This window comes from Mus caroli, unplaced genomic scaffold, assembly GCF_978045245.1.
Source record: "Mus caroli unplaced genomic scaffold, Mus_caroli_1 scaffold_2, whole genome shotgun sequence".
Classification (NCBI taxonomy): domain Eukaryota; kingdom Metazoa; phylum Chordata; class Mammalia; order Rodentia; family Muridae; genus Mus; species Mus caroli.
The window spans coordinates 172,281,728-172,305,311 of NW_028227257.1; the positions used below are offsets into that span (position 1 = coordinate 172,281,728).

At 44.6% G+C, this 23,584-nt stretch overlaps 1 protein-coding gene and 1 long non-coding RNA gene across 3 annotated transcripts in view; one reads left to right on the plus strand and one right to left on the minus strand.

Annotated features, from left to right (window-relative positions):
• Taf3 (TATA-box binding protein associated factor 3) overlaps window positions 1-6,676 on the plus strand; it is a 141,784-nt gene extending 135,108 nt beyond the window's left edge. For both annotated transcript variants that reach the window (XM_021156533.2, XM_029472603.2), the window contains 3 exons: window positions 390-639; window positions 3,521-3,627; window positions 5,497-6,676. In XM_021156533.2, the coding sequence (XP_021012192.1) occupies window positions 390-639; window positions 3,521-3,627; window positions 5,497-5,614 (475 nt within the window). In that variant the 3' untranslated portion in view covers window positions 5,615-6,676. The remainder of the gene's footprint in view (window positions 1-389; window positions 640-3,520; window positions 3,628-5,496) is intronic.
• LOC115029986 (uncharacterized) lies at window positions 615-15,936 on the minus strand. The gene is made up of 3 exons (XR_003835568.2): window positions 15,776-15,936; window positions 8,968-9,172; window positions 615-834 (listed from the first exon to the last, which is right to left on the minus strand). It is a non-coding gene; the product is annotated as an uncharacterized LOC115029986 (long non-coding RNA).
• Between the last annotated feature and the right edge of the window lie 7,648 nt (window positions 15,937-23,584).

Genomic DNA, 23,584 nt, shown 5'->3' on the forward strand with positions numbered 1-23,584 from the left:
GGACAGTTTGAGAAAATGAAAAGTTAACTGACATTTCAAGAGTGATATGGGATAGGCCTTGAATTCTGAGTTCTTTAACTGTTTCTGGACATTTTCAAGTGGATTTTGCAAGACTGGGGATATGACTCAGCTCTTAGAGTAGCTGCCACTTGTGCATGAGACACTGCAAGATAGATAGATACATAGATAGATAAAGGCTGGCGGTATGGCTCAGCAATGAAGCCCGACAACTTGAGTTTGCGCTCTAGAACTCACGTGGTGGGGGGAAGCTGTCTCCCGGCACATTGTCCTCTGACTGTCTCACAACCTATTCTGCTTCCAGAAAAGGGTTTTGAAAGAATTGTTAAATCTATGATGTGTTTTGACCTTGGCTCTTTTCTCCTTGACAGTGTCATCAGCAAAGTGGTACCAGCCCCGGAGGCTAAGCCCGCTCCTTCTCTGAACAGACCCAAAACCCCACCTCCAGCCCCGGTCCCTATTCCTGTGCGAGTGAGCCCTACTCCCCTGCAGCCACCACTCCTCACCCAGGCTGCAGTGTGCCCAGCCCTGATGCCATCCCCAGCTCCTGCCCTCTCTGGAATAGGGAGTGCCAAAGCCCCCGTGAGGAGCGTCGTGACAGAGACGGTCAGCACTTATGTGGTACGTGCATTTCCACAGCATTTTACGGAGGGTCTGTAGTGTTGGCTCTCACGGGTGATGCTTGGCAGATGGGGAAGCATTTCCATTGTCGTTTCAAGCTGCCGACTCCAGACTCTTACGTTACAAAGTTCTCGTTCAGCCACGTAAAGGATGTCAAATTGCACTTGTTTATGTTGATTTGAGCCTTTTCTATACCTAAATATAAGAACACCAGTAAATAACTGTGGTGTTTAAATTCCAGTGGAGTCTTACTAGAGTGAGTAAATTATTAACATTAGTATAATTTATGTATTAGACATAGATCTTATTAGCCAGCTATTATTTCTGAATTGTAGCCCTAATTATCATATTTTATTTGCTGAGATCCAGAATATATAAGAACTTACATCTTAAATAGAATGAACCTTTAGACCATAGGAATTTCTGAGTATCCAAGTGCATTTTCTATTCTTAGACCTAGCTCAGTGGTAGAGAGCTTACCTGGCATGGACAGGACCCTGGGTTTAAGCCCTAGTGCCAAGAGTACGTAATGAAACACATCTCATCCCACTGAGTAACTCTGTGTTGTCCTGAGAGTGCCCTTAGGTATTTCCCTATACTAAATAGTGTCAGATCTTATCCCAACCCCAAATTCAGTCCAATAATGACGTATTTATAAAGATATGTTCTCAAGGCACAGTAAAGAGACACACAAGTAGTTTGTAATGGAGATATTGACACTTTTGAATGACAAGCTCTGTAGACTGTTGAGTTAACCTAGCCTTTGAAGAGATGAATGACTGGGAAGTTGCAGGGCCTGGTGCTATTTGTTATGAGATATCTATATAGTGTGATACATGGGGAGTTTGGAAAAGAATAAATCATTATATATGTGAGACAGTATAAGGAAACAAATATTTTTAAAAATCCTGAATGCATTCAGAGAGTACAGAGACAGGAAAAATGAACTTAAAATTAGTAAATTGGCAATTCAAGACAGAAAACGTGATACAAAAACCTGTGAGGATTCAATTGGTCCATTCCTCAATCAACGGAGCAGTGTAATTGAGGCATCTATCGCCCCCAGGTGAGCTGACCAGGAAAGAGTCTATACTAAATGTCCTCAGCCTCCATCTGTCTGTCTGTAATTAAGGGATTTGTATTAGACTTGGTAATCTCTGTACTCTTGTCTGGCTCTAAAGATTGTGGCTTTCCAGTGGACACTGGAACTGACTTCACAGATGTGACAGCAACTGGGACAGCGCTCAAATGTCTTGTAGTCTAACTAGGCACTTTACAGATAGAGGACACAGAGGGCAATTCACTGCCTGCTAGTGTGCTTTTGACAGTGAGATTCTCATAGCTCCTGTTTCCCCATTTCTAAACTATCGAAGATGTGTTTTAAAAGAACTCAGTACCCTGGAAAATATTGGGTCCTACTGTGGTGCTATAGCAATTTTTTTAATGTATCTCAGAGTCACAAGTCTGCCAATGTCACGTAAGGTCAGCCAGCAGCAGGACCAGCCATGCATGGTGGCTTCACCCACTGGACACCCCCACTTGGGGGACACTGCTGGTTCTTTCCCCATGGTGCAGTATCCCCCAAGTTAGAGCTGGCAGTCAGAGACAGCTTTCTCCACATTCCTCTAGAACAGTTTCAGGTCAAGGTGGATTGCTTTATGGAGACTTTTGAAATAGTAACTTTTGAGTAAGTCCATGCATGCAGCAGACCATACCCAGTCTTGATAAGCCCTCACACAGAAACCCTGGTCGTTCACATATCCAGTCAGTGCAGTACTTAAAGGCATAGGAAGAGGACACCTTGCAAAATCTGTAGTGAATCATATGCTGTCTTACTGTGAGGACAGTTAAAAGTAAGCGTGGCTCGGTGCTCCTTTTCAGTATCCATGCAGTTCTGCTAAGGTGACATTTGGGAAAACCGTCCAGTTAGGAATGCTCCCTGTTGAGACCGAAGTCAGAACTTCCAGAACCCACGGCATTTGGAGCATAATAATAATTTAGTTCCTTGGCCCCATGAGCCTCTTCTTTCCTTCGCCCTTTAGTTGATTGTGCTTTTCTAAAATGTCATAAAGGGAATGGCAAGTTACTCAGTAACAGCTCTTTTCCATCCCTGATCTTATCACCTAGCTCAGGAGAAGGCTTGGCTAATGAGTAATGAGGGAGTGCATGCATGCACACTTGGCTGTATGTGCTGAGCCGTGGCTGAGGAGATACAGAAAACCGAGAGCTTTCAAAACTCTCACTTGCTTCTGCCCGACACACCATGATCATTAGGGGTTTGTGAGAGAATAGGAATTCTCAGATGAAGCCGACTCAGGTGTGTTCCATAGTTCCCAGAGATGACTCTGTGATGCTTTGCTCTTAGTGATTTACAAAGCAGTTTAGAGTGTGCATTAGAAACCTGTCATTCTATCCAGGCACGGCAGCACACACCAGAAATCCCAGTTCTCAGGAGGTAGAGGCAAAGATTGCAGTTCAAAACCAGCCTGGACTATACAGTGACTGCCAAGCCTGCCTGAGCTCATGAGACCTGCCTCAACAACAACAACAAATCCGAGCAGGGTGTTTGAGGGAGAGTGTAAGAGTAGGGGAAACTGAGAGGGAGAGAGATAGGAGTGAGGAGAGAGTGGAGAGGAGGGAGTGTGTGAGGAGAGAAAGAGTGTTGGGAGAAGGAGGAGGAAAACGCTGTTGCTGAATAACCAGATGTTTTCCTCTTTATGGGATTCCAGAACAGAGGTGACTGATGGTCACGTACAACAGTGCTAATGTATGCACCTAGCTTGTTGGTTTATTGTGGACAGTATAAAGCAGCATTCTTATCTGGCCTCTTCTGCTTCTTTCCCCCCACAACATCTGTTTCTGCTCTGCACTCTACCACCAGATCCGTGATGAGTGGGGCAATCAGATCTGGATCTGTCCAGGGTGCAACAAGCCTGATGATGGGAGCCCGATGATTGGCTGTGACGACTGTGACGATTGGTACCACTGGTGAGTGCCCCCCGCACCCCCGAGTGTTAGACAGCAACGCAGGTCCAGCTGGAACAGGCGTCCTCCCCAGCTAGCATCTTAGACGGACTCAGCTCCTGTCTTGACGACAGTCTAATGGAGCCTGCAGAGTAAAGTGACTGAAGAGTTAGTTGTGCTGTTGTTCCAGAGCCTGGCCTGTGGATGCTCGGCTTCAGGTATATACCCTCTCTTATAAAAATACGGAAGAGTGTAGGGTCCCCTCCTCCCTGTCACTGGCACTGGGAGGGGAGCTACAGGACATGTCTCTGTGGGCTTGAGAACAGACTCAGACAGCAGGTTTGCTTCTGAAGCTTACAAAGATGCTCAGCCAAAATGTGTTCAGCTGCATTTCATTCCTAAGCTGCCTCTTCAGTTCTGATGCGTGCTGTCTACGATAGACCCGAGCCAGGTGATCTGGGATGCTGCTAACTTCAGCACTCTAATGCTGAGAATCACAAGTTTGAGACCAGCCTTGGCTACATAGTGAGTTTGAGGTCAACCTGGGCTACCTTAGACTCTTTCCCACCCTCAGCCTCTACTCCCAAATTAAAACGTAAAAGCAAAGCCATTTGCATTATACTATTCCTGATGGAAAGTACAAATAAACTATTTGATCTCACAATTTAGAAGGCATTATATAATATAGCCCAAATACCCAACATTAGTGCAAGAGCCTTTGGGTGAATTTTTGGTACATACATCATTTTTTGTGCTTATTTCTATTGTGGGAGTGGAGCATGCTGTATTGGTTTGCACATCATTTTAGCCCATGGATGTGAAGGTCAGAGAACTACTTAAAGGAGCCAGTTCTCCACTTCTAAGCCCACCATGTGGCTCAAAAGACTGTGTTGTCAGGCATCGTGGCCAGTGTCTTTATCTGTTGAGCCGTATCACCATGTCTTAAAAAAAATAATTTTAAAGCATCAAACAAAGAAGGGATTGATTTAACTCAGTTGGTAGAGTAGTTTCTTAGCATGCAGGAGGAGCCTTAGGGTCCATCCCCACAGCCGCAGAAGCTGACTGTGAGGGCACACACATCCCAGCTCAGGAGGTAGAGGCAGGAAGACCAGGAGGTCAGGGTTATCCTGGACTACATAAGGAGTTCAGGGTCAGCCTTGACTGTACCAGGAAGAAATGACCCCTTTGAAAACATGGCACAAGAGCTGAAGAGCACTGCCTGCTCCTCCCGAGCAGGGAAGTCCCGGCACCCCAGGGTAGCTCACAATGGGCTGCAGCTCCATTGACAGGAGTCAGACATGCTCTTCTGTTCTCAGGCAGCACCAGATACACAAAATGATGCGCAGGCAAAATAACACAGAACACACATAACAAAACGAAACTTTAAAGTCACTTTTTATAGGAAGCATACAGCTTGCAGACCCTGCCTCAGAAAGAGAAAACTATAAACATAAGAAACTCACTGGAGGGCTGGTGAGATGGCTCAGTGGGTAAGAGCACCCGACTGCTCTTCCAAAGGTCCAGAGTTCAAATCCCAGCAACCACATGGTGGCTCACAACCTTCCGTAACGAGATCTGGCGCCCTCTTCTGGAGTGTCTGAAGACAGCTACAGTGTACTTACATATAATAAATAAATAAATAAATCTTTAAAAAAAAAAAAAGAAAAGAAACTCACTGGACTGGAGAGATGGCTCAGAGGTTAGGAACACTGTCTGCTCTTCTAGAGGTCAATTCCCAGCCACCACAAGGTGGCTCAAAACCATCTGTAATGGGATCCGATGCCCTCTTCTGGTGTGTCTGAAGGCAGCGACAGTGTGCTCATAGAAATAAAATAAATAAATCTTTTTTTTTTTTAAAGAAACTTGTTAATGTGCACTTGTTTTGGTGTCTAGGCCCTGTGTGGGAATCATGGCTGCTCCTCCGGAAGAGATGCAGTGGTTCTGCCCGAAGTGTGCCAACAAGATAAAGAAAGACAAGAAGCACAAGAAGAGGAAGCACCGTGCGCACTGACATCAGCGTGGGCAGGACTGCTGCCCTGCACCGGGTCGGGGCTGGGCTGGTTCTGCCATCCTGTCTCCCCCAGGCCCTGTGGGCTTCCAGCGCATCCCAGAGGAGCAAGGACAAGAACATGCCACCTCTCTGGATGCTCCCTCTGAAACACATGGGCCTGAGCTCCCGCAGCATGTTGCTGAAGAAAAGTCCAGTGGAGGGCTGGCCTGAGGGCTGGCACCTCCATCTGCCTATTACCAGTGACAAGTATTAATAAAGACGCCACACATCTGCCCTCTCGATTTCCTTTCTTCTCTCCAGAACCTTTCGTCATGGTATTAGATAAGAAGGTAATGTCCAAATGCCTTGACTGATCGAAGGGCGCATCAGTAGCTACAGTTGGCAAGCCCACTCCCTCCACAGGGAGATAATCAGAAGGAAAGAACGCTCCAGTCACAGCGCTGGAAATATTTTTGTGATGAGAGTATATGAAGCTCCCCACCTCACCCGACTTTTATTACTAACGTGTAAAATGTTCAGGCTTTTGTGAGATTCCTTATATTTTTTAAGAAAAGGGTTTCTATCATGTCCTGTCCACCTCTGTGCAGATTGTTTTCCTTTGGCCTATTTTATACCTTGGTTGCGTTCCCATTCCACTGTGTGAACTGCTGGAGTCCCCCTGCTGCGTGTGCACCCCATCGACTTGTATAAACCTCTTGATACTAAGAAGAACCCCCTCACTGTAAATAATAAATATTTATGAAGTAGTTATTTTTAAAATTTTTTATCGTGTTTAATTCTGGCTTTCTCTGGAATCCACTGCGATTTCAGCCATGTCTGTAATTGCTGCTGTGCATAGGCAAAGAAGAGAGAGAAGGACCCAGAGCCATGACCCTACCCAAGCGCACCGTCCACACAATGGGCGGGTGAGGACCCCAGCAACCGGAAGGAAACAGGCAATTGACATCTCAACTTGATGGTTTGAAACTGTTTTGTTTGTTATATATTTTCTGTAAATTTCTCTCACTTTTACTAAAAAGGACATGTAGTTTCCACAAAAGTAAAAAAAGAAAAAATACTGTAGCATTTGTGTTTATATTGTTTTATTTCTACAGATTTGTTCATGGATATTGTGCTTTAAGGTTGAAATGAAGTATATTATGGATTTTTTTAAGAAAACTCATCAAATTTCAGGGTATCACAAAACTTTATTATATTACTATACTGCCCACTATTTATTTATAAATATCTGAAACGTAAACCAAATGTTTTATTTTTAATGTAAAAAAAAAAACCATCAAATTTAACTTTATTAGCATATTTTAGTGACTTTGGAATAACTATGGACTTTTACTTGATTTTGAAATAATCCCAATTTGGGCATGTGTGAAGGCTGTCTTGAATGTTAGAATGCAGGATTTGAACCTAATACAAATATATGAATAGAAATGTGATTTTTTTTTTTTACTCCCAACTCAATTGATACTAGCATTATAATTACTCCTATTTTAAAACATATAATGTGGTTTCAGAAATGCGGTTCTTGGCGTTGATGTTAAATTGCAGAAAAGTGGGAATGGAGTCAACCTGTGAAGAGTGTGGAAGTCACTACCCCCCTTGTTCTAGAAGCCAGAATTGTCCGTCACCCCCACCCTGCACCCCAAAAAGTATCTATGTTGAGATGTGTCTCTGTTCTTTTTGATTTATTAGAGATCATCCTGAATACTTTATACAATATTTTCACATGCACAAGTATACCCATTAGTGCTTTTTGGAGGAGACAAAGGATGGGGGAAGTGCAAAATAAAGATTATTGGCTGTTTCGTAGTTTGCTTTTCCATTTTCTTGATTTAGGAATTAATTCCCTGAGGCATGGTCTGTGGGTCTGAAGTTGCCACGTCTAAGTGAGCAGGTCGCACTCCTGGAGTAAGAAAGGAGAAGCCTACATAGAACTTCTTCCCCTCCTCCTGTCTGAGAGTCTCCAGCCCACACAACATTTAAGAAGTTTCAATCAATTTTGTTGTCCCTTGCTATTTCATGGTTGCTTTCCTAAATCCAGTCCATGATTTTATAAATGGTCTTTGCAATAATAAAACCAAAGAATCATTTTCAGGGGGCTGGATGGCTCAAGGGATTAGTAATGAAATACAGAGCCTTTCACCTCTAGGTCAGTGAGTCGAATCCAGTCCAGGTCACTAAAGACCCAAAGTTGTCACCATCTTATGACTGCTCAGTGGCCTGTGCAAAATGAACCGGTGGTTGTGGTCTCCATTGGATGACTGTGACACCAACCAAATGAAGTTTAAGAAACTGCTGGGGGGTGGGGGGGACTAGAAAATAAAACATCGATGTTACAAAGAAAAGTTAAAAAACTTGATCAAAATCATTCTCCAGAGAGAGAGAGAGTAAATTATAAACACCACAGATTTCCTGAGAGTGGAGGCAGCTTTCCTTAAATGGTAAAACCAGAAGAGGACAGGACTCAATAGAGGAGGGTGACAGCCAGCCTTATTAAAAAGAGATCAGTGGGATTTGGAGCCAGGAAGATAGGTGTCTCAGTAAGTGAAGCTGGACACACATGAGGACCTGCACTGCCTCCAACAGAGAAAGCTGGGTGTGAAGAGTGTGCACCTATAACCCAGCTCTGCGGAGGCAGACAGACTTCTGAGGCTTGCTGCCCAGCAAGGGTAGCCAACATGGCAGACTCCAGGTTCATTAAAAGATCTTACCGCAACAATAGCAAAAGTGGAGGGCCTGGATAGACAGACAGGTCAGGAGTTAAAAGCTTTCTGCTCTATGAGAGGTACCAAAGTCCACAGAAGTCCAGATATTAGCACCAACAGGAGGCTCACAGCTCCAGACGGTCTGCTTCTCCATGGGCGTCAGCACACAGATAGATGTGCACCTTGCATATACACATAAGCTTTTTGGTTTTGTTTTTTCAAGATAGGGTTTCTCTGTGAAGTCCTGACTATGGTGGAGCTCAGCAGGCTGACTTCAAGCGCCTTTGCCTCCCAAGTACTGGGGCTAAACATATCCACCTCCATTCCTGGTTACGCCACTAGTAACATTAATGGGGAGAGCAATAGAGAAGGATGCCCAGAGGCAACCTCTTGCTTCCCCAAGTACACACACTGTCTATACACACATATACTACATATACTGTAAGGGAAAGGGTTTCACTCTGCAAGGTGAAGGAACTCTGCTCCAGGAATGTGAGTTGCAACAATCTGAAGCAAAAGAATGACAAGTATTTCTCATTAGGAAGGCTAACCATTCCATCTTTAAAGCAGCAGCCTGTTTCCCCTTTATCCCACGCCATCATTTGAACGGCATCCATGCTTTCTAAAGGAGAAGGGAGGTGAAGTACTTACCCTGCCAGTGTTTTATAGAAGGAGACGGTATTCAGGAAACAGATACACAGAGGAACCTGAGCTGCTCACGTGGTGTGATAATCGGCCGTCAGGGACGAGAGTGGCTGGCAAGGCATCGTCTCTGTAGCTGTATTTGTCTTCAGAAGGTGTCTGCCACTAACTACAGTGGGGATCTTTATCCTCCAACTGATGTGTGATTCCAAACCTGGAGAAAATCAGAGGCTGTCAGAGTATTCCGACCATGGGGCTTTTTACAGAGATAAAAATATACTGTGTTACTCTACCATGTCACCCAAACCAGCTCTGTTCTCCCTTCAATGGGATGATTAAACAAGACCTAGCAGCCAAATCAAAGTATAAAATGAACACCGAGATAGGGAAAGCTTCCGCCAAGAAGGCTCTCACCAGTGAGGTTCACTGGACACACAGTTCTCAATACAAATACTTTTACACCCAACCTCCTCCCTCACTGCTGTTCTCTAGAAGTTCAAAAGTCGCATAGTTACTATGGCTGAAGAATGACGGCATGTCATCTTGTATAACAGTACCAGTCATTTCTGTTAGGAAATTGTTTCTTTGGGATGCTTGCATTCATTTATAAAGTATGAGGTGCAGTTGTTACTCCATATGTGCAGGCCAGTTAGTGGTCACTGAAAATGAGAACAGTCCAGGAGCTGGACAGTTTATCCTTCATGTCCTTTAAATGCAACATTTTGCGGCTGGAAAGATAGATCATTAGGTAAGAATTCCTTCTGTAAGATCAAGCGTACCTTAGTTCAACTCAATAAAACTCTATAAAGGTCTCGCACGGCTGGCTGTGTATGCTTATAACCCCAGTGAAGGGCATGGACCAAGGCAAGCAGAACCCCAGAGGTCACTGGGTGGCCAGTCTAGCCAAAATAGCAAGCCACATCAATGTCCTTCTCTGGATTTCACGCTGGTATGCAGGCATGCATACACACAAACACACACAAGCCATACGTACACCAAAAAAAGAAAGAAAAAAATAGAACATTTTGGCAGAGAGTGTGGTAGGGCATGTGCTTGACATGCCCAAAGAAGCCCTGGGTTAAATTATATAATACTGTAATGTAATGTTTTATATATATATACATACATATATATATATGTATATATATATGTATATACACATACACACACATATATATATGTATATATATATATATATATAGTGTGTGTGTGTGTGTGTGTGTGTGTAAACAGCATACAAATGAGTTCTCAAAGTGACTGCTGTTGGCTGGTGACAGAACTCAGCAGGCAATGACACTTGCCACCGAGTCTAAGGACCTGAGTTTGATCCCCAGGGTCCACTTGATTGAAAGAGAGAACTGAGTCTCCTGTGTGCTGTTCTCTGGCTTCCAACAACAGGGTCCTGGCATACTGCTTCTAAATAAGGATGTGAAATCAAAGAAACAAATGCAATGACTGCTGGTCTTCCATCCTCCCTAGATAGATGACTATTTACAGCACAGGACCTGACTTGTTCATCCACTGCCCATTTGAAGGCAGCTCTCACCCAAGGCATAGGTGCTGTCACAACAGAGTCTATATCTCCTGGGTACGGTTGGCTTCTGTGGTCCCATCACCTACACTCTCCCATGGTTTTGCCTTGCTGTCCTCCATGTTCTCTGAGATAAAATGGTTGCAGCAGGGACTATAGAGCTGGGGACCGAACTTGGTTCCAGCAACTGCATCAAGTTTCTTGGAATAGATTTTAACTCCAGCTCCAGAGGGATACAGTGCCTCTGGTCTCTGGGAGCACCTACACTTACATACATGTGCCTACGTGCAGACATCACATATACACATAATTAAGAATAAATCTTAGAAGCCAGGCATAGTGGAGCATGTTTTAATGCCAGCACTTCGGAGGTAGAGGCAAGCAAATCTCTGTAAGTTCAAAGCCACCCTGGTCTATATAGTGAGTTCCAGGAGAACCAGAACTATGTAGTGAAACCCTGGATGGACAGACAGATGGAAGGACAGAAGGAAATAAATCTTGGATTTTTTTTTTTAATGAATGCATCATTTGAATGTGGTAGCATGTACCTATAATTCCAGTACTTCAGAGGTTGAGGCAGGAGCATGGAGAGTTTGAGACTAGCCTGGAGCTGCATTTTAACAATTAATTAATTAATTAAAAATTTTAAAGAAAAAAAGGAGGAAGAATTTCATCAAATTCTAAGCATACTTGTTCCCCCTCTTTTTGGCTAGAGTCTCTAGCTCAGGCTAGCCCCCAAATTCACTGAGTCCCTAGAGCATTTGGGAGCTTCTGATTCCGCTGGCTCCCCTTGGCCAGGCCTGAGCTGACAGGCTTGTGCTACCATGCCCAGCTTATGCAGCGCTGGGGACTGAACCTGGAGTGTCTCACATGCTAGGCAAGAATTTTTTTGTAACTGATTTTTCTACTGCCTTAGACAAGTCAATGATCACCACACACACACACACACAAATATATACAACATTTAGAAGCTCACCAAATGCTCATATGAACAGTCCTCAGAGCTAACGGTAGATGATACAGGAAAAATATAAAATTACAAGTACATATTTTGCAAGATCTAAACACGCTTTCAGGACAGAAGCACCCTTTTAAATGTTTCTACCACATTTATTTATCAATGTATTGTTTTATGCAGACCATGACACACCAGTGTGGGTCGGAGGATGACTTTCAGGCATCCAGAGTCCTTCTATAATGTGGGTGGAACTTGGGTTGCCGGGTGCCTCGGCACTTTGCCGAGGCCTCTCCAACTGTTACTTAGTTAAGCAGCGACCTTAATTAACTAAGCGACCTGTGAGCTTGGACATCAGCGATGCTTTCTGAAGCTTTGGAAACCTCCTGTCTTGGTTTTTGATTCATGAAAATGTTTACCTTAAGCAAAACAACATGACCCTGAAAAATACCATTATTTGTCCTGAATAACCATTGCCAGTTTAAAGGGGTTGATGGTGGTATTGGTCCCTGCTAGAGCTTTAGCTGAGCTTCCTAGAGGAAGCTTAGCCTGCCCATCACATGACCAACTTATGAAGTGACTCTGAAATGATGGTTAAACTTTGCTTTTGCTGGCTTGTAGAAAGTGGGTTCTTTGAAATTGAACTTCGAACCAATTCCTCATCTCCACTCCGTTTTATGTCTTCTCACTCACTCACTCTTTTTCCTGAGGTGAAGTCCAAGCTGACCACACACTCCTGCTCCTCCTCCACTCCAGCTCTTGAGAGGGCCAGCCTCACAGGCTCACCAGACCTGATCACTCTATAAATCGTGGCGTGCTAAATGGCAATGTTCACAAAATTAAGTCGTCAGCAGGAAATGTCCTGCACTCAGTCATTTCTGTATGTATAAGGAAATATTTGTGGTCCCCCTGGAAAGGGTACATCATGTCCTGTAAGAATTTGAAGAACCCATGTCCATTGCTATAAGAATTCACACAGGCAAGATGCCCAAAGGGCATTTACTGCTCAAAACTGGGCTCAGGGGCCAACCCAACGCACCTATGGTCCAGCCTGACCCCTGAGACACAGTGGAAGGAGAGGAGCAGCTCCATCCCCTACAAACAAATCAGTGCAAAACAGAGAAACCTGGATGTCAGGCACACATTTATGAGAAAGAAAACAAAAGCAAGCAAGCAAGCAACCAACCCAGGAGAATAGAGGTGAAGGCACCACAGAAGCCAGTCACACCCGGCAGGTAAACTGGTCTGGTATATCCTTGCCCTCATATCTGTGCTCAGTGTTTGGTTTGGTGTGTGTTGGGGTAGGGGTGGGGGTGAACTGAGACTTGTGCATGTGCAGCATCCTGCTCTAACATCAAACTCTCTGTGTGTCTGTTAATATGCATCTGTTGGGCCTGTGTGTGCCCATGTGCACAAATAAGGAGGCCATCCTAAAAGTGTAATCTTTTTAAAATGCTACATATAATAGCTGCCACATTTAGACTTCTTGTCACCTGTAAAGCCGCACATAGGCTACACATGGGCTGGGGATACAGCTCAGTCAGTACTTTGCTTGCTTCCCACGCCCTGGGGTCAGTCCCTAGCTCTTCACTAACCAGGGATATTGTTGCTGGGTTCTAATCCCAGCACCTGGGAGATAGAGACAGAAGACTCAAATGTTCAAGGCTATCCTCTCTTAAAGAGTTCAGGACTAATCTGCCCTAGAATGACTCGGTCCCCAAGATATCCTTAAATTAATTAATTAAAAACAAACATATGAGCTGGGCAGTGGTGGTGCACCCCTTTGAATCTCTGAGTTCAAGACCAGCCTGGTCTACAGAGCAAGTTCCAGGACATCCAGAGCTATTGAAAGAAACCATATCTTGAAAGGGGTGGGGGTGGGTAATCCCAACTCGGGGGGAGGCTACATAGAGCCTTAACTAATCAATAAGAAAGTATCTTTAAATTGTCAACACAAACACAAGGACACATTCTAAGTCAGGTGACAGCACATGCCTTTAGTCCCAGCACGTACCAGACTAGATAGCTGGTGTTAACATTCAAGATACCAAGCCACTAAGGTGGCTCAGGAGTCAGAGGCAGGAGGAGTTCAAGGTCAGTGGAGCTACATAACAAGAGAACTTACCACATAGCAGCACACCACCACCAAGTTAACGTACAGTGTGTTGGTACTGATGTGTTCTAGTCAACAGTTTCAAAGAACTAAGGCATTGGTTCTCAGAAGAAAAGCTACCATTGGTTTCCTCCATCTTTGACAAGCCCAGTCTGCATTTCCAGTCTGCATTGCCTTGGTGTAGAAGAAGGGAGGGAGGGAGGGAGGGAGGGAGGGAGGGAGGGAGGGAGGGAGGGAGCTCTTCCAAGAGCAGGGGTTACACCCAGCTGACTACACTCCAACCACCACAGGCATTCCTTATAGACTAGAGCCTACTGTACTGGTGCCTTCCACACCCCTCTCCTCTCTGGGGATGTGACCATGCAACAGCCTTTGTCTTCTTTACCCTCACTCAATGCAGAGGTTCACAGGTACAACGGAACCTCCAGTGGCAGCGAAAACAGTCTGTCTATAGATAAGCTTTACACCGTCCAGTACAGACACTAGGGATTTTTTCAAATGTTTATTTTATCTATTTATTTATTTATTTGTGTGTGTGTGTGTGTGCTCGAGAGAGCTACCACATACCTATAGGATCAGAGGCCACCTTCCAAGAATTGGGCTCCTCCTTCTACCATGGGAATCGAACTCTAGTTGTCAGGCTTGGCCTCAGGTGCCTTTTACCAGCAGAACCATCTTGGCAGCCCTCAAATGTTCTTAATGTACAAATTGGTGTCACTAAACTGTGTTTCAAATGACTAGAAAAACAACAGAAAAGATCCTCTCGTGGATTCCAAAATACCAATACCTATTTGAGAGTTTCAAGTGTCCCAGGCCACTGAAACAAAGACAGCCCCCCCCCCCCCCGGGTGTCAGTGGATTGTCAAAGGCAATGAAGCAATTTAAAGCAACAGAATCCCTGGTTGTTTTTAAAACTTGGGATTTAGAAATAAGAAGTACCTCAGATCCACCACAAGCAGCTGAGATACATGGATGTTTGACAGTCAGTCTCTGAGACAGGGCTCTAGGTTTGTAAATAGACACACAAAAGACATTTACATAGAAACGTAAAAAGGAGTTTGGGAGAAAGCTCAGTTTGCAATGGTGACCCTGCCCAGACTTGATCCCAGAATACAGCAGGTGGTTGATAGATGTCTACAGTCACAGCACTCAGGACGTAGATGCAGAAGGATCAGAATTTCAAAGCCATCCTTGGCTACACAGAGAACTTAAAGTCTGCCTAGTGTACCTGAGACACTATCAAATTAAAAAATAGATACATTGATAAATAAATATTACCAATGTGCAATAGTACCATTGTACATTGTGTGTGCAACTCACAATTGTTCATATACATCATATACAAAAATTTGGACATTTTTCAAAGATCTAGGTTTGGCACAAACATTGCATCAAACAGCTATCACTTTGAATATATATGATACCCTAGGCAATACCCACAAGACTGGCATGTTTCCAAACACGGGTGTTTCATCCAGTTCGTAAATGTGTTTTCTGAGGACTCAAACTTTAAAAGAAAAATAAAGGTTTCAGAGCAAATATCAAGAGAAGGCAGCTTTTCTTGTTTTCCCTTCTGCCACCAACGAGGTCTAAAAATGTACCACGTCACTGTCAGCTAAACGAACCTTAGCCCAACTTTTAGTTTATCGCCAGGCTTCCTTCATTCTGCAAAAAAAAAAAAAAAACTGGACTCTTAAAGTTAATGGTAGCAAGGGGACCATTGTCTGACTTAGACAAACCCAAGGCAAAAGTGAGAGGAAACTACATTTTATAGAAAGAATCAGTTCAGGGTTTGACAAAAGTGTCAGCGTGTTAAGTTACCAGACTCAGATGAGGGTAGAGCCACATAGAGCCAAAAGAAAAAAAAAAGAAAAAGAAAGAAAGAAAAGAAAGGAAAGGAAAGGAAAGGAAAGGAAAGGAAAAGAAAAGAAAAGAAAAGAAAAGAAAAGAAAAGAAAAGAAAAGAAAAGAAAAGAAAAGAAAGGAAAGGAAAGGAAAGGAAAAGAAAAGAAAAGAAAAAAGGAAGGAAGAAAGAAAGGAAGGAAGGAAGAAAAGAAGAAAAGAGAAACACCCCAAATGAACCATTAATCACGCTGTACCTACGCCAACCTGCTAATCAGAAAGACAAAACAGAGTGCTAAAATGTTGAGGCGCTATAGAAATGCCGCCGAATACAGAACATGAAAGCAAATATGTCAGATTCCCTAACGTCCTGGTACCTGATCTGATGGAGCCACCAGTGCTTTGCCTGAGGTAAGTGGAGACGCTGGCAGGGCAGTCTGTCGCAGGCTTCTAAATAGACTTCTGTGAAAAAACCTCAGTTGGCTATCTCCTGGGATCAGCGTGGCATTTAGTTGCCGGCTGGCCCCAATGAGTTCCAGCCACCCCTGCCGCAAACCCCCCACTGTTACGGAAAGCACCACGTGACCTCCAAGGTCCACCCCTGGGTCTCTGTTTTCAAGGTCTTTCCTGAAAGTTGGCCATGTAGATAACCTGGTTTCCATGCTATTTACTGCCTGGGACGGAGGAAGGGCTGAGCCCAGCCCCTCTGGGATGTGGACTGTGGTTCCAGGGAGTCTAGGAAGTCAAATTTGATGCTTTCAGGACTCAGCTGCCCCATACAATGAATCAAACTGGAGTTTTCTCTGAGAATCCAAAAGCAAACTGAATTACAATAGCTCTTTCTTTGTATACCCCTCCACACAAACACATACACACACCTTTCCTAAAATGAACCTAAAACAGATTTTACCCTGTGATCTAAAAAAAAGGAGTAATTTTTCTATGCTAAGAGTAAATTATTTTTAATATTCTTTTTATTAGCCGAAACATTATTTCATCCCCAGGAACCTCAATTTGTGGCAAATCTGGTTAACTTTGGAAGTCCTGGATCTTCTTCCATCAAAAATTGCTTGTCTTAAGGTTAGGGGAAATTATAAGCTCCCTTCCTTCCTCCCAAACAAAGAGGAAAATGAATGCCTTCTTTAATTAAAAAGAAGAAGAAGAAAAGAGTTTTAAAGATGCCAGGGGAATAATACTTCAGCAGCAGGAAGTTTGCTTGCTTTGGTAACTGGACTGATGAGACACAACTGTGCTTTGAAATTTACATTTTGGGTGAGTTCTGAACGGAGCATACCTGTGAACCGTTGATAAGGCCCTTCCACATTGGCACACATCTTTAGTTCCAGCATTCAGGAGGCAGAGGCAAGCAGGTCTCTGAGTTCGAGGCCACCCTGGTTTGCAGAGCGAGTTCCAGGACAGTCAGGACTACACACACACACACACACACACACACACACACACAGCCATCCTATAAGACCAAAATAAATATAAATCTCAAAATCTTCCCTCCTCCCTCACTCCCTTCTTCCCTCCTTACCCCTCCCCCCTTTTTTTTCTGAGACCAGAAAAGAAAACCCAGCTAACCTCAAATGTGAAATGCCATATCCCTTTGCCTCTGCCTTTTGAGTGTTAGTATCACAGGCGTACACTTCTGTGTAAAAATAAGTATTTAGGGCTGGTGTGGTGATTAGGTTTAATTGTCAACTTGGCACAGCCTTGAGGCAAGAGAGCAACAGGGAAAGATTGTCTAAATTAGATTGGCCGATGAGCGTGTCTGTGGCGGCAGGGATGAGGTGGGGGTGTCTCAAAAGTCATTTTTTTGTTTTAGAATTTTTATTTTATGCATATGAGTACACTGTAGCTGTCTTCAGACACCCAGGAAGAGGGCATCAGATCCCATTACAGATGGTTGTGAGTCACCATGTGGTTGTTGGGAATTGAACTCTGAGACCTCTGGAAGAGCAGTTGGTGCTCTTAAAGGCTGAGCCATCTCTCCAGCCCAGAAGTTAATTAACATAAGAAGCCCTTGTGCACTAGGCAGCAGCACACCTTAGGAGAGGGGTCCTGAACTGTTGAAGAGTAGAGAACTGTTTAAAGGTGAGCACAAATAATCAACAGAGTGCTATACATTTTTACCCACACCCCCCACACCCCGTACCCGTGACTATGGATGCGATGTGACCAGCTGATTCACCCCAACCCACCCCCACCCCCCCATCCCCCGCAGCATCAGCCTCGCTTCCACAATGGACTCTAAACCGAAACTATAAGCTAAAGTAAACTCTTTCTTCCCTGTGTGCTGCACCCTGCCGTGAGGATATTCTATCACAGCAGCACAGATGCAGCTAGGGGGATGGCTCAGCTGCTGAAGGGCAGTTAATTGAGGACCGAGCTCCACCTCCAGACCCGGGAGGCCTGTGCTTGTAATCTCAGCAGTGGGGAGCCAGGTGATCAAGGCCTAGGACTCCTCTGCTAACTTGTTTAGCTGAATTCCCCCCAGGCTGATGAAATAGCAAAAAACAAAAAACAAACAAACAAACAAAACAAAACAAAAAACCAAACAAACAAAAACAAAACCAACCAAACAAACAACCCAAACCAAGGCTGATGAAGCGCTAATGCGGTGACTCAGTCTGTAAAGGTGCTTTGTTGTTAGATTGATGACCTGAGAATGTCCTTCAGCACAGACAGACCCACAGGAGGGAAGGAGAAACTGACTTCACAAAATAGCCCCTGGCTTCCAAATGCAAGCACTGTAGCATGGCTTGCATGTACCAGCTACACACACACACACATTTAACAATGAATTTGGACTAAGATTGCAGCTGACATTGTGCTGTAAAGAAGAACATCTCTGACCGCTGAGCTGTGTTGCAAATGTGAGTAAATAGTGGGGTCTGAGCATAGGGGTCAGAGGTGCAGCACTTGTGTAAAACAGTAGGTCCAATCCATAGCAGTGCAAAACAAAACAGAACAACACAACCGAGCAAACAAAACCCACATGTCTTGAGTGTGTCCTCCTCCTCAGGGCCTCACTGCTAATTGCTGCCTACCCTGCCAGTCCTCTGAAGGCTCCTCTGTGAGACCCCGTGCCTCAGACTTGCTTGAGCCTCAGCTGAGAAGACAGCACATTCTGGAGAAGCTCAGAGGGTCCGACCAGCTCGGAATCTCCACTGAGGGATTAAAATTACTTAGATGTTGTTGTGCCATGATACTCATACAATCACACTAAGAAAAAAGCTTTTCTCTTCATTCAAAAGAGTGAAAAAGGTAGACCCATTTCTAGCCTCTTAAATAAAGTTCCACTTCTTGGGATTATTTATCATGGTTAGTGGTGGCCATCAGTCATGAAAAGTTAACAAAGATCTATTGGGTTTATCTACAGGCAGCGAAACAAACATATCTTGCTCTTCCATTATCTTCATGTTAACAAAGCCCTATCAGGATGTTCTAAGCATCAGCGTTTACTGCCCAGTGGCCCTTTATCAGGATTATATATAGAGAGCCCATCAATTAGTGAGAAGGTTTGTAGATACCTGCCATATATCCATGAGCGAGGATTCCCTCAGCTCTTCCCCCTTCTCCTCACAGACAGATTCTAGTTCTCTATGCGGTATCCTGTTTAACTTCTGGATTTTAGCTCATGTCTGTTGCACTAGTTAAACATCAGACAGTATTAGGTCTGAGCGATGAGCAGAGCTGCTCTTCCTAACATTTCCATGACCATATAGGACCATGGGTCTACATTTCAGAAATCTTGAAAATACACACAGAGCCTGGTGTAGTGTGCACCTATAATCCCAGCACTTTCAAGGCTGAGGAGCAAGGACTACAAATTCAAGGATAGTTTGGGATAATTCCAGACTACCCTGAGCTAAGTACTGAGACCCTATCTCCATAGTAAAAAATCAGAACAAACTTTTAAAAGTGTAGGGTGGAAGGCCAGTTTTGTTGCATATGTTGCTTTTACCTTGTGCAAAAACATTGTGACGCACATTTATTTGATGAAATATACATTATTGATGTAAATACTTTCATTCTGAGTATATATATGGACATGGGGGGGGGCGCTTAGCCACCAAGGTGGCATCTAGAATTTCTGGGGTTTTCACTCATTCTCAACATAGTGTATCTGTATATAGAGCCACCCTTGGGGCTGGAGAGGTGGCTCAGAAGTTAAGAGCACCGACTGCTCTTCCAGAGGTATTGAGTTCAAATCCCAGCAACCACATAGTGGCTCACAACCATTTGTAATGGGATCTGATGCCCTCTTCTGGCATTTCTGAAGACAGCTACAGTGTGCTCACACATACAAAATAAATAAAAACAAATTTAAAACACAAACAAACAAAACAAAACAAAACAAAAAAGCCACCACTGGTCCCCAAAGGTTCACAGAATAAAGCCACCTCTCTTAACTAAAGAAGCATTTCACTGTGACGTGGCCCCACCACTTTTACATGTCCTCCTCTGAGGGCACATCACATTTCACAAGCTTGGTTGAATTATCCATGCCCTTCCCAATCCTATTCTACCAAGCCTCTCTGTCTGTCTATCTGTCTGTCTGTCTGTCTCCATTTGAAATCCTCTTGCTCTTGACACCGTCCAGAACTCTAGGTTATCCTCTGAGAGTCACAGCAGGCTGGCCTCATTATTAGAGTTGGAAAATACCTCTGATTCTGGGCTTCCACTCCATCAGACCAATATTTCAGATAGTTCCTCCTTTTAGTCTTCTTCCCCTTCTTCCTCCTCTTCATTCTCCTCCTCTTCCTCTTCTCTTCTGAGACAGGCTCTGTAGTCCAGGACTTGTAGGCAGACTGACCTTTAACCTTGGGCTTCAGCTCCTCTACCTCCCCAGTACTGAAATTATAGCCACGCACACCACCTTTGGTTTTATGCTATTCAGAGTCAAAGCTACGATCTTGGCATGCCAGGCAAACACTCTGCTGACTACGCCACACCTCCAGCCTCATGTAGATTCTTATTGTATCTGGAATGAGCTAGCTGCTTGTTTTTCTCCATGCTGTACTTGTGAGCATCTTAAAGAAATAGAAAATTCCCTGCCAGCCTTACAGCGTATCAGGATTCCCATTCAGGAAGGATTGATGAATGAATGGATGTTAACATACTTAACTCCATGGATACACTTTAGCATAGGCTGAGGTTTGCTCGAGGGAAACCCAAGGACAACTGGCAGAAGCAAGAACAGGTGTCATGATCAGGAGGACCTCATCACTGATAAAAACACAATGATGTGGCTGGATAGAGAGATGGCTCTGTAGTTAAGAGCAACTGTCTGTAACTCCTGGTCCAGGGGACCTGACACCCTCACACAAACATACATGCAGGCAAAACGCAAATGCACGTAAAAGATAAATAGATGGGTAGATAGATGACAGACAGATAGATGATAAATAGAAAGATAGATAGATAGATAGATAGATAGATAGATAGATGATGGATAGATAGATAGATGACAGACCACAATATACCTTAGCTGGTGTTCTGCATTATTTAACAAGCTAACGGTTAGTTAACAGTGGATTCAAGAATGACACTGCCAGATCCTTTGGTACCTGGGTTGAAAATTACAGTAAAAGGCAGCTTTGGTCTTAGGGGAGAATTCCTTCAGTTCCATTTTTTCCAGGGTCACTCAACAAAGGAGTGTGTAGCTCATGGTACCTAAACCACAAGGACAACTGAGACCCAAAACCCAAAGAAAATTAAAAAAAAAAAAAAAAAAAAAAAAAAAGAAAAGATCTGGGCAAGGGCTGGAGACCAGAGAGATGGCTCAGTGGTTAGATCGGAGCTCAATTCCTAGAATACATGTTGGTCCACAACCGTTTGAATTTCCAGTTCAATGATTCCCCAACCTTTCTAAAACCGTGACCCTCTAACAGTTCCCTCATGCTGTGGTGACCCCTGACCATAAAATTATTTTCGGTGCCACTTCTTTTCTTTCTTTTTCTTAAGATTTATTTATTTATTTTATGTAGCTGTCTTCAGACACTCCAGAAGAGGGCGCCAGATCTCATTACAAATGATTGTGAGTCACCATGTGGTTGCAGGGATTTGAACTCAGGACCTTTGGAAGAGCAGTCAGTGCTCTCAACCACTGAGCCATCTCTCCAGCCCCCTCAGTGCCACTTCTTAACTGTTACTCTGCTACTGCAAGGAGCTCTAACGTAAATATCTGTGTTTACTGGTGGTCTTAGGTGACCCCTGTGTAAGGATCACTTGACCCCTCCACACAGGGGCTGAGACCCACAGGTTGAGAACTGCCACTCCTGTTCCACAGGATCTTAAGTACTGCTGTTACTAGTTTCTGGGCTTGGCTTGGCTTGGCTTGGCTTTGCTTTGCTTGTGTATGACGACAGGTCTTACAGCATGAGCCCTAGGAAGCCCCAAACTGTCCTTGAGTTCACAGCAATCCCCCTGCCTCTGCCTCTTGAGGCCCAAGCCTGCTCCCAAGAATGTGTGGAACACCTCCGAAGTCTCCTTGACTGGGTAGCCTTTCTCCAGTGGTCACTCACCCAGACCCAGGTCTCTGTTCCATCCTGGTCTCAGGGACTTGGGACATTGCTTGGAGCCTCTAAACCTTTCTGTTGGGAGAGAGATTTTTTTTCTTTTCCTGTTCCTCCCTCGCCTCACTTCCTGCCCTCAGCTTCTTCTCCCTGAAACTTGGAACTTCAGAAAGCAGCTTCACCAGACATGAACACCCAGCTTGCTGTTCCAGTTAGAGCAGCTGTCTCCTCACCCCTGCCTCAATTCCCTGTTTGCTCACTGACCTGCACCTGCTTTGGGGAGCTAGAGACCAGCCAGCACCCCAAGGTGTGTCTGCATACCCTTTGCCTTTTGTGTTATTGTACTTGGGAGGAATGTAGATACAGACCCTTCACCCAGGGGAAATGCCACCCCCTTTTTGTCCTGGAACTCCTCTGCTTCAGAGGTTGGAAGTCTCTAAAGATCTGTGCCAAGGGAGTTTTTGACATGCAAGGTTTTGTTTTGTTTTGTAAAGTCTCCAGAGAAAATATACTCCAGTGTGGAGCAGTTCAACCTGTAGAGTAAAAATGGCTTGGGACTAATACAAACCCAGAGTTAGGGGAAGGACGTCGACCCGAGTTTTAGAGTAACTTCCGCCCATCACTTAGGAATCTGGACCACTTCTTTCGACCACCCTGCCCAGTGGCTATGCGTGACGTAGTACAATCTACCCTGGGAGACCTGGTTCTGTTTTGAAGGTCTCGCAAAGAGGTCATTTGGGACATTCCTCTGAGTGTTGAACAACACAAGCACAGAGCACAGCTGGAGCTGTAGGGATCTTTTTAGGAGAGAATAGGGATAGGCCAGGAGGGAGCAGTGGTAGGAATCAGGCTGAGTTTATTGAGACTGAAGGGGCTGGAACACAACCTAGACCCCTGGTGGATCTGTCTCTTTTCTTCCTTTAGCCGAATAAAAGGAGCCCAGCATGGAAAGAAGAAAAGGAAAAGGAGAAGGACCCGAGGGAAGGAGCTAGCAGGTACTGGGGGCTGGGGGGGGGGGGGGGAGAGAAGCCTCCACAGTCAGTGACCTTCACAGATTTTGGTGGCCTCACAGACTGAGAATAGAAGTGTTTGTAGATGAAGACTCTCCTGTGATGTCTTTGGGCAGTATCTATAGAGGTATGCCTTGGCAGGTATCTATAGATGTTCTCATTCCTTATAGTCCACTACAGCTACTTAGAGAAGCCTAAACCAAACTTCTGAAGAAGGATAACCCAAGAACTTGCACCCTGGCCAAGCCTTATCGGGAAACTTAAGGCCCAGAATGCCTGGTAGGTGGCTTTCTCCAGAGCTCCAGTGCCAGGTCAGGAGGTACCACTAAACCATCAAGGAGAGCCTCCCCACCCAAGAGGGGGAGGTTGTGGGGTGGGGTGAAGCTGAGAAAATGGGGCAAACCTGGTCTTCAAAGTAGAAGTTCAGGTGGCTTGAAAAGCTAAGTTCCATCTTATCTTGAAGACAACCCCATGGGCAGACAAACATGTACAGAGACCTTTTCTGCTGAGGACTGGTGCCAAGGGCAGAGGACAGTGGCTCAGACCTCTGTCAGTGTTGCTGTGCAAATGAGCTCCTGTGTGGGCTCCTCCACTCTAGGGCAGTTGTTACCAATACAGAACAGGACACGATACCACCCCCTCCCCATAAGTA